Source organism: Rosa rugosa, chromosome 4, assembly GCF_958449725.1.
Source record: "Rosa rugosa chromosome 4, drRosRugo1.1, whole genome shotgun sequence".
Lineage (NCBI taxonomy): Eukaryota > Viridiplantae > Streptophyta > Magnoliopsida > Rosales > Rosaceae > Rosa > Rosa rugosa.
The window spans coordinates 43,032,649-43,043,428 of record NC_084823.1 but is presented as its reverse complement, the minus strand read 5'-3'; the positions used below and the strand labels follow the sequence as shown (position 1 = coordinate 43,043,428).

The 10,780-nt window shown below is 38.4% G+C and overlaps 2 protein-coding genes across 6 annotated transcripts; one reads left to right on the top strand and one right to left on the bottom strand.

The window, feature by feature from the left end:
* The first annotated feature begins 483 nt into the window (after nucleotides 1-483).
* LOC133746309 (uncharacterized) lies at nucleotides 484-7,153 on the top strand. 5 transcript variants are annotated; one of them, XM_062174491.1, is made up of 11 exons: nucleotides 484-665; nucleotides 1,053-1,175; nucleotides 1,690-1,795; nucleotides 3,989-4,218; nucleotides 4,301-4,552; nucleotides 4,668-4,741; nucleotides 4,955-5,139; nucleotides 5,278-5,324; nucleotides 5,672-5,728; nucleotides 6,669-6,718; nucleotides 6,803-7,153. In XM_062174491.1, exons 3-11 carry the CDS (start codon nucleotides 1,705-1,707, stop codon nucleotides 6,879-6,881), a joined length of 1,065 nt encoding a protein of 354 aa, XP_062030475.1. In that variant the 5' UTR covers nucleotides 484-665; nucleotides 1,053-1,175; nucleotides 1,690-1,704; the 3' UTR covers nucleotides 6,882-7,153. The 5 variants fall into 5 exon arrangements, 4 of the variants coding, with proteins under 4 accessions (XP_062030475.1, XP_062030477.1, XP_062030473.1 ...); XR_009864060.1 differs by lacking the exon at nucleotides 1,053-1,175 and having other exon boundaries at nucleotides 1,693-1,795; nucleotides 6,634-6,718; nucleotides 6,803-6,858; XM_062174493.1 differs by lacking the exon at nucleotides 1,053-1,175 and having other exon boundaries at nucleotides 1,693-1,795; nucleotides 4,985-5,139.
* A 1,050-nt stretch (nucleotides 7,154-8,203) lies between these two features.
* LOC133742648 (uncharacterized) lies at nucleotides 8,204-10,022 on the bottom strand. Its single transcript, XM_062170335.1, has 3 exons — nucleotides 9,882-10,022; nucleotides 8,770-8,854; nucleotides 8,204-8,675 (listed from the first exon to the last, which is right to left on the bottom strand). The coding sequence occupies exons 1-3, from the start codon at nucleotides 9,939-9,941 to the stop codon at nucleotides 8,311-8,313; spliced, it is 510 nt and encodes a 169-aa protein (XP_062026319.1). The 5' UTR covers nucleotides 9,942-10,022; the 3' UTR covers nucleotides 8,204-8,310.
* Nucleotides 10,023-10,780: the final 758 nt, after the last annotated feature.

Here is a 10,780-nt window from a genome sequence, read left to right as displayed (position 1 = left end):
CATTATTTAGGACCTCTGAGACCGACTTTGCCAACTTCTCCTCAACCAGCTTGTGTTGCAGTCACTTTAGTTCATCTCCTCTCTCGACAATCAATATCCACTCTCGACGCCACTCACATCATTTCGAGCGACTAATGTTTCGTGGCAGTTAAGTATTATAATAGAATTAAAAATTAGAGTATAAGGTTATTCTTTAATCATGCATATAAATGATAATCATCGAATCCTATGCGATGATTACGATCGTTACATATGAGTGTTATTTGTCAGCCACTTACTATAATGAGCTATTCTATAATGTTGTTACACCTAAATCTCTCACTTAAAAAGAGATTTATATCATTAGACCGGTAGTTTAGTTGAATGATATTTTTTTTTAAAAGAAAAATTAAAAAGAAATAATTTTTTTTTAAAAAAAGGTAAGTGAAAAATATCTATCATTTGACCTTGTACAAATGAGTCAAATACTATCCAGACACGTTTCAGAGCTCAGTGACTGATGTATATGTAACTGCCAAAAGTGTGTTCGGACTTGGGACTTGGGACTTCGGAAGCCGCAAACTGATTGCTACGAGTACAACTACTTTTCGAAAACTAGGGCTCCCAACCCAACGCCTACTCTTTCACTTCCTCTCTTCGTCTTCTGTCTTCTGTCTTCTAAACAGGTATGCTTTTGCTTTCCCTTCTTCTCAACTCGCGCTTTACTCTGCTAAAGATCTTGCCTTTTTTTTTTTTTTTTCTCCATTGGAGTGATTTCTGTGATTCTTTGAGGAGTTGTATTGGTGTGAGTTCATTTGTAACTTGGTGGTGGGTCAATTTTGCTTACTGTGGGGTTGTTGATTGTGGAGAGAAAATGTGGGGAGTGAATTGGAGGAATTGATTTGGTTAATCTGTATGAGAAGGTTTATGTGCTCTGTATACATAATGTTCTGAAGGAGTCATGGATTTTGTTTTACTGAAGTTAGTAAATTTAACTCAATCCGATGGAGATTCAGTGGAAATTTAAATGTTGATCATAATTTCATGTGAATAAGCTCTGTTTGTTGTGATAGGAATAATTAGGCAGGTATTTTTCGCACCGGAAGCCCTTCTGATGCCTGTTAGAGTGGAAAGAAGTTCCATTTTGGGCAGTATTATCGAGACATTAGTTGGGAATTGAACAGTGTTTTGATAAGGTTAGGAACTGTTTATTGAGACAAGGAAAGTTTAGCTTTGGCCAAGAAAAATCAGAGAAGAAAAGGTTTCTTAAGAGATTTTCCTTAAATCGTGTGGGGCAAAAAAAAAAAAAAAACGAAGAAGATTATGTTAGTAGGATATTTCTTGTTGGCCCATTCCCTAACAGGTCAAGCTCTTAGGACATAGTGGTCTGACATGGTGTACTAAAAGCCTTATTTGAAACCACCATCCCCAAATTTTGTCTAGTTCTCCATGTGCAGGACAAGGGTTGCATGTGAGGAAGAGTATTATCTTGATAACATTGTTGGTCCATTTCCTTGAGCTTTTAGAGCACAGTGGTTGTCAAATAAATTGTAAAAATGGACATGGTTGGTTCATTTGGTTTCCTCAATTAAGAGTTTCTTAGAATTTTACCATCATTTCTTCTTGTTTGTTTCTTGTGCTTTATATCTTCCAATAAGTATGGCAGACTGTCCATCTTGTGCTTACATGTCACATTTGTTTATGATGTAGTAGGTTGATAGAGATATGTCGTGTGATACTGCAAAGGAAAATGCATCTGTAGTGGACTCATCTGTTACTGAAAGGAAAGAAGACATGGGGAATTCAGATGAGCCAGGTAATTTAACTTTGTTCTCTATTTATATCATATTCCACTGTTTTGTTTTGGTGTTTATTATGATTAAACTAGTGTGATATAGATTAACTATTTCAATCGATTCATCTTTCCCCACAATTACAAATGAGTTGTGGGCATGAACAGATCTCATAGTGTTGCCATAGTGTTGAAATACATAGTGTTTGCTAATGCTACTTTGGAGATGGAGGATACCTCAGCATGTAAATTGTCCTCCATATATTTGCTTTCTGCATACTGACCAGAGATTCTTACTTACTCATGGTACTAAAATGAAATCTTATGCTTTCTAAACTTTTAATGGGTAATGCCCTCTTTCGTCGACTTCTCCTACTATCACTGCCTCTCTTCTGGTTAGAGCTCACCCTGGACTCGAAGCTGAACATTATTTCCCCTTTTCCTGTGAGTGTGGGTTTCAAAACATATATCCCAGTTTAGTTCATTTGTATATTCTCACTATCTCTCTGAGGTTGGTGCAAGAGTTCTATTATTATTATTCTTATAAGACAATGAAGTTGCTTGATGTTAATAAGATCTTGTTCACTTAACTTCTGTTTGGAATTGATAATTAGGCTACTATGGTCTAAAATTAAAAAAAATTTGGTATCGTATTTCCTTCTGCTTGATTGGTATTGCACTTTTTTTGTTTTGACTGTGTTAAGCAAGATTTTATGTAGATTGAAGTGGATAGCCAAGTTGGTGGACGATACTCTTAAAGTGAAATGAATAGGGAGACTGACCACTCTTGCAATTTTGTTTAATTGCTAGGCCAAGAAGCTTTCGGAGTATTCTGTTGGATAGAAGTGCTTCTTTAGGATAATAGAAAAGTTATTAACCAATACATTTCTAAAAAGTGGTGCTTTTACATTTGTTGCTGCTGAAATTTGCTTCACTTTGTTTTATATGCTCTCAAGGCCACAAGAAAAAAAAAAAATTTATATATATATACAGTCCGGCTACGGTGCGGACGTCCGTACCGTCCGCACGGTACGGATTTCCCGTTTTCCCCCACTTTCCGATCACATTTTCACATCTTAACCGTTCAGTTTTTAGGTCCTAATGTATAGATCACCTCTGCAAAATTTCAGCCAATTTGGTGATCGTTAAGGCATCCAAAACTGCAAATTACAACAATGTACACGAACGGTTCCGGTTCGACAGATTCGGTTCGTTCGTGTAAATTGCAGTTTTGGATGCCTTAACGATCACCAAATTGGTTGAAATTTTGCAGAGATGATCTATACATTAGGACCTAAAAACTGAACGGTTAAGATCAAAATATGTGATCAGAAAGTGAGTGAAAACTGGAAATCCGTACCGAAATTTCGGTACGGACGTCCGCACCTGAGAAAAATCCTATATATATATATATATATATATATATATATATATGTGTGAGTGCATCTGTAATCAAAGATTTCAAATTGTAAGGAGTTTTGTTGGCAGAGGGTTATAACCCGACTAGAGACATCTGAAGCAAGTCAGCAACACTATAGTTCAGTACTGAAAAATGAAAGCGCTGCATATTAGTTTGGTTTCTTTTCAGGGCTTGTAACAGAGAGCAGATTAGTCATTCGAGTTGTGCAATTAACTTGGTAACACTTGAGCCTTCCACCATTTACTTTGATCTTTTATATCCTAATATTGTTGAGCCTCTCTGGTTTTTGGCTGTCTTTTTTATTGGTACTTCTTTTAAGTGCAGGACCGATGAAAAGTGTTTCATATTTCTCAGCTACAGCTGAAGATTAAGTTCTCTGTTATGAACATGAATGCACATATGTTCTGACTTCTGAATTTACTGGCTTCTTAGATTTTTGAACGTGCAAATGTAGTAGGTTGCGGAATTGTATGCTTGTCTTTTTATATGCATTTGGGAAAGTTCCATTGCCTTGGTTGACATTTTTATGCTATACCATTTAGTTTTAGAAGGCTTGTACTGATATCTCTTAATTTCTGTGTTTGGCTGAATACTTAGTGTTTACAGCTTCTGTTATCTTTGTATTGTATATCAAACTTATATAGCACGAGTTAAATTTGAATATAAGTTGGGAGATATAGGCCGCTTGATTAATAATCTTGCATTCATCTACATTTTCAAATCTGTGGTTTGTTCTTGAGGTTTCATTTTTCAATATGTTAATCTGATCAGTAAATAATATGAAATTTTCTTGTCAGAGAGTTCAAGTCACAAAGTTCCCGAGGGGGTTGATCCATCTAGATCAGATGAAGTGGGGCACTCTCATGATCATGTTGGGGATTCACCTGCAAGGAAAAAGGGTAAATTGTATGGTACACGATATTTCATCATTAAGAGTTTGTCTCATGAGAATATCCAACTATCGATTGAGAAAGGAATTTGGGCTACTCAAGTGATGAATGAACCAATTTTGGAAGACGCTTTTCATGTAAGATGGTCCATGTTTCAGTCTCATGCTTTGTTTTCCCAAATGTAGATACTTTATATAGAAGCATATTGTTGTATTGCAGAATTCTGGTAAAGTAATTTTAATATTCAGTGTCAACATGAGTGGTTTCTTCCAAGGGTATGCACAAATGATGTCTTCTGTTGGATGGAGGCGAGACAATGTATGGAGTCAAGGAAGTAGTAGAAGTAATCCCTGGGGACGCAGTTTTAAGGTCAAATGGCTGCAGTTAAATGATCTGCCTTTCCAACAAACTCTTCATCTCAAGAATCCATTGAATGAGTACAAACCTGTTAAAATTAGCAGAGACTGCCAGGTTCTTTTATCTTATTATTTACATGTGTCTGATTAACTTTTAGTTGCATTGGCTTCTCGGAAGAATGTTCTAAAATGTTCTAAAACATGACTCTAAATTTTGTGTACTATTCCAGGAGTTGTCTCCAGATGTTGGAGAAGCTCTCTGTGAGCTTCTTGATAGGCATAATGATCTAAACGGTCTGAATAGGTAATACCTTTTAAAACTGGAAGATAATATATTTCTTTTTGAATTATTCATGGCCCTTTTAGTTACAGTTATATTCTGAAATAGTAATCACATGGATGATTTTCCTTCAAAAAGGCCCTGCGTAGAGCCTCCATGTTCAGTAGGGGAAGAAGATAATATATTTCTTTTTGAATTATTCATGGCCCTTTTAGTTACAGTTATATTCTGAAATAGTAATCACATGGATGATTTTCCCTCAAAAAGGCCCTGCGTAGAGCCTCCATGTTCGGTAGGGGAAAAAGAGTATAATATGCCAGTGCATCTCTCGTGGTCGCAAACTCCCATGATATATCCTTCCATGCTTTATCAACAACAGCCTGAAACAAAGAGATTTCATCAAGCGAATCAGAAATCTACTGGTATTATTCTTCCTTGCCTGTCAACTCTGTGAAATCAAAAGTTACAAGGGCCAAACTTTTCACATTATTGAATACTGATCTATTATATGAGTGCACAGGCATTTGACATCTCAATTTGATTTTGGGGTTTGTCTGCAGATAGCCGGCCAGCTAGTGTTCTGACTGAGGATGATTTTCTTGAAATGGTATCTTGTTCTATCTTCATTTCTTGACTTTCCCTTCCATTTATTTAGTAATTTAGTACCTCAAGTGTTGTTTGAAAATCTTCATATGTGAAAGGCAATGGCTGATATCATTATCTTGTTAAAACCACTGTAGTTTATGACTTTGCTGGATGTTAGAAAATTCTCTCTCTCTATTGTGTTTTGGAAGTTAATGAATCTGACTTAGCTCACTATGGCTTAACAAGAGTTGAGTTATCTTACATGCTTGAGTGAAAATGCCTTCCAAGGTTTCTTGTTATTTATTCTTATTTGGGTTATCTTCAATAATTTTGCGCTGATAGTTGTCTTTTCATACCCTGTTACTGCAGTCTTATGAAGAATATCTGGAGGTCTATGGCAGAAGCAGGAAGGAACTATATCAGCCTGTCAGTATTCTATCTAAGAATATCGTATTGATTGCTTATAAATATGTGCTAGTATGATCATGTTTAAAGCTTTGGGTTCTTTACGATTTAATGCATTTCTCAGGATTTATGTTTTCGGAAACACAAATTGGCCCTTTTTTTATTATTTATTTTTTATGTATATATGAGCAGGTCTAGTTAGTGATCTACCCATTCAATTAGTCTGAAACCTACCATCAATGGGTGACCCATCAGTTGGATCTTCTGGCTGATGATTATGTTCATCATAGGACTAGATACCAGTACTGTGACAGATAAAAATACTCTCCTAATATAGTTGTGACTTGTGAGGATGAAAGATATCGATGGTGTCCCAGTTACCTTGAAAAGTTTATTTTAACTACATTCAGGTACCGGCGATCTGAGTGAAAACCTGTCTGTCATTCTTTGGTGATGAAAACAATTGTAGATGGATGTAGAATGGTGTCTTTCATGTCATCTTCACTACCTTGGAGGGTATTGAGTCTATTGACCACCATTGTAGAGGCTACATTTCTGAGGGGTGACACTTTCTCTGGTCTAACTGGGTGTGTAGAATGAATTCAACATGAGGCGTTGGGTACTCCTGAACTTTACTTTTACAACCATAAACTTGCTAAAGTAGACAGTTTTCCACTAAATTGCAATCCTAACAGATAAAATAAACTGTAAGTTCTGAGCTTGTGCCAACACCTACATAAATAGGAGTTTTCTTGCATTCTTATTAGGATGGCTCCTGTTTTATTCTGCATAAAAACATCTGGTGACTGTAGTAGTACTAGGACATTGTTCTTATGCTTGCCAATAAACATGCCCCCTTTTTGCTGTGGAATTTGACCTCACTGTCACTTTTATCTGATTTAGCTGTGCATTGTTTCTGTAATTAGGTGTAAGTACTTCTAAAGTAACTCCTATTTGACAGGGTTCTAGATCACAGAAGTCATCCAGAAGTAAAATGCACGAGGATGATTTGTAAGTACAATTTTACTGGTTAAAGAGTGTCTTGATTAACTTGATTTTATATCTCACTGATGAGCATGAAAAAACATTCTGCAGAAACTCAAGTTACGGAGGTAACCACAGCTGCTCAAGGAAAAGAGCTCATCAGTCATCCCATAAGCAATCACAATGTTGACGATGCAAGCTGTGCTTCTCCCTTTTTTTTCTCGGAAAATAGCTTGTCATCTGATGGAGTTTTGCATTTCCTTCGGGGCAAATATTCGGTTAATTCAATTGTTTGGCCGACCTTTGTGTCGTGTTGTACACATTTGTATCTTGTTTTATGTTCCATAATGGGGGCTTGTTACCACAGCTTGTACAGTAATTCAATCGGCAACATTGCCCCAACCCTTCCTCCTCCTCATTGACCTAGATTAGCTATATCATATATGAATCCTATGAATCTTATAGATGTGTACTCGTGTATGTTACTCCATTAGATGCTGGTGTAAGAAAATGATGGGTATTGGTATAAATTTTATGTCGAAGTTCAGATGCTGGAACTGACTACTTTCATTATGTCAAACTAGTTCAAGGAAGCAATAAGGCTCAGTGTTTCAATGTTCCAGACTCTTGGCTTTTGAAATCCAAATGACGAAAACGCTTGATAGTTATATGAAATTTCAAGGTGTATCATTTCGGAACCTGGAACATTAAATTCACATAAGTCCACCTACAGTATATCGACAAATTTCAAAAATAAATTTTCAATTTTCATATTAAACCCAAGTATGAATTGCAGATTTACCACCAATCACCCATAGCAAACTCTGGATTATTGGCCTCAATCAGATTGGGTTTTCAGCCCGGAACTCTTGGATTCTTTCCTACCAATGAGAGAGAGGAGAAACACACAAAAGAATCGGGCTTTGATATTTGGGCGGAGCAGTCGGCCGCGGCGGAGAGCTCGACGGCGTGGGAAGCTCGTTTATGGAGCTGCGGGTTGAGGTGGGGAACTTTTTCTTCAGAAAATTTTTTTTTTTAGCACGTAGCGATCATATAGGATGTGTAAAGGTGATTGAAGAGTTTCAAAGTCAACTGGTTGAAAGAACACGTGTCTGTGCAGAAGAAAAGGAGGAATCTTCGGCTGTTGGGATTTATGGATTAAAAGATTCAGTTACAAGAAGAATATTCTGAAACCTGTGGATGAGACACGTGTCAGTCATCTGCAATTAGAGGATGAAAGATAGTCACAGCTGATGGTTAATTAGCACAGATCGAGTCAGTATAAATTAGTGTTAAGCATCTTCTCCGTTTTCGTTGCTTAGTTCTTGTTAGATCTTCATCTACGTACTTTCATTATTATCAAAAACTTATCATGCATGGCATTAGAGCAGATTATTTCACGTCTGAATTTCTGGCAGCCATGACACTCCAGAAATTAGGATCCAAAGTACTGTATAAGAGTCAGCATATTATACAAACTTTGAATAAAGTAACTAGAGTCCATCCCCGGCCAGCTTCCATTATTAAGTAAACTAATAGAGTACGTATTATCCAGCAAAGTATACGTAGTTACGTACCCAGTAAGTACGTACTGCTAATTAAACTTGACCAGAACGAAACTAGAACAAGGAGTAAGAAGTCGATAGGGTCAAGCGGAGCCTCTCTGCCAGCATGCTTTGCTGCCACTCGACATAAATCTTTCTCCAACTGTCCAGCTCAGTCTTCGCTTGGGCCACATAAAGCTGCGAATTGGGATCCTCAGAACTCACTCGCAATGCTCGTAACAGTGTTTTCGGGAACTGAGGTCTATGCCTTTCGATTCTGATCCCTTGCCAGTCGCCCAGCGCCACCGCCTCTTCCACCAAGCTACGCGATCCAAAAGTGACATGGCCACACTGTATAGTGATCCCGTACTTATTGAGCCAAACTTTCACGTTCACTACACCTGCACCAAATCTAGCGCGGAAGATTGCTTCGAGTTGTGCTGCATCATAACATGCACAGAGTTACCCTAAGCAAACACGATCGAACATTTGGAATTCTAAAACAAAAACACAAAACAACATTTGGAATCTCACCATCAGTCATCGAGTATGGTAGTCCTCGGACATATATCTGATTCTTGTAGTAGTTAAGAGGTCTGGCATTGGGGTTAAGCCCACGCTGCATTATAGCTCAGACATCGGTCAATTAAGAAATAGCAACCACAGGAAAAAGTTCATTTTTTCTTGGTAGAATGGAGGAAAACACTAACTAGCCAACAGAGCTATTCGAGGAAAAAGGAAGTAAATATCAACGGCATTTACAATTTTCATATCAAAGAAGGATGTCAATTTTCTGCAGTAATTTAATGTTTATGTGGACTTGGATTCTCTGCTAGAAAACATCATACTAAGATCTGCATTGTGTAATATGCAGATCCATCTCTCTTCTTTTTGTCGTCGTCGTCGTCTCTCTCTCTTTACCAAGGAGAAACGAAATCGATCTAGTTCATGATGGATTTTCATCTGGTTATGAAGCTACCTCCATTATGGGTCCATGGTTTATCAAGGCATTGTTCCTATATATGCATCATTTTAGGAATAAAATCTAAAGCTTGAACAGATTAGGTCCAACCGATTCTGGGGCACTCTTCCAACTATCAGTTCAATTTAATTAACATCCAATTTATTTTACTGCTAGTATCTAAGATTTAGGACCATGATTGCATCATCGGTTTAGTTTCTTTGAGCATCGCCGCTTTGGCTCCGGCCCTTTGGCTACACAGGGCCGGTGTTTTTCTGAAAGAAAATGGATTAACAAAAGCGGCAGCACAACGGAATAAGGGTTAAGGCCGTATGGATCTCATTTCACAGAGAAGGAAGGAGAGATGCATGGATGAATAAGGAGAGACCTACTGGGTCTGTGACTCTGTATGGAAGACTGGAAGCTGGGCTTAACAACATGCAGTTTCATTTTCAGTCAATCCGATTTCATTAAAATGACTTGACCTGCTCTTCTCATGATCCTAGAATTCCGTTTTCTTTTTTTGAACAGAGGGTATCTGGACGGGGGAGGTAGCCCTCCAGCTCAGAAACATTATGAACCATCCTAGCATTGTGTTCTCTAGCAGAGAATCCAAGATCATGATTTCCTTCTTACACAAGTAGTCAAAGATACGAGTAGTTGAATAAAGAATAAAAAGGGGTACCTCCGATACTGCCGAGGCCGGGAGTGACCACGATCGGCTAGGTTGTTCGCCGGCGTTCATGTCGAAGAAGGCTCGGCAGGCCACTACAAGTACTACGGACTATTCGGTGGGTTGCTCGCCGGGAGGAAGGCACCTCAGAGAGCGCCGGGGTCCGCCGTTGTTGTATACTGAGAAGGCAGGCCCTGGGGCAAATGGGTTGTCAATTAAGCCACGAAACAGAACTACCACAAATGAACACCGTACAGGTGTCCATTTTTTAATAGTGATATAATATATTTCAATAATCTAGTATGGGTCCCCACTGGTTCAACAGTGTTTCCGCCACCTTTGGCCGGGTGTACATGTTTTCGAAGGTAGTCGATCTCTGTATAACCGTGCCTTGTTTTGGGAAAGGGGTTTTCCAATACTGATGGAGTCCCCGGATTTCGAAGTCTCTATGTAACAGTGAAAGTTGTTATTGTGACAAATGGGTTTTACAGACTGTTATGGAGTCGAGGGGAGGATTGTGCGAAATGGGTTTTTGCCGAATGTGATGGAGTCTGGGTTTTTCCCCACTGACGGGGATAGAGGCGAGGGCAGGCATTGGGTCACCCTCCCTCTTCGACCCTTGAGTCTTATTTGTTTGAGAAAGAAAAATTGCATAATATTAAGCAATTGGGACAGAAATCACAGAATACTTCTTCTTAGTATATCCCATGTTTGTATTTGTCTTTTGTGATTTCCTCTGTCAAAGACTTGGTCTTTAGTGGAGTGGGATGTGGGTCTCGACTACCGGTGATGGAGGTTGTGTTTGCATGGATCGGCTGGTGAAACAACGAAAGGTTGGGTCGACTTTAGTGGCGTGAGTTGTTTACCGGAGACTTTCCGTTTTGGGTCTTGGGCGTCGGAAAGTTTGCTTT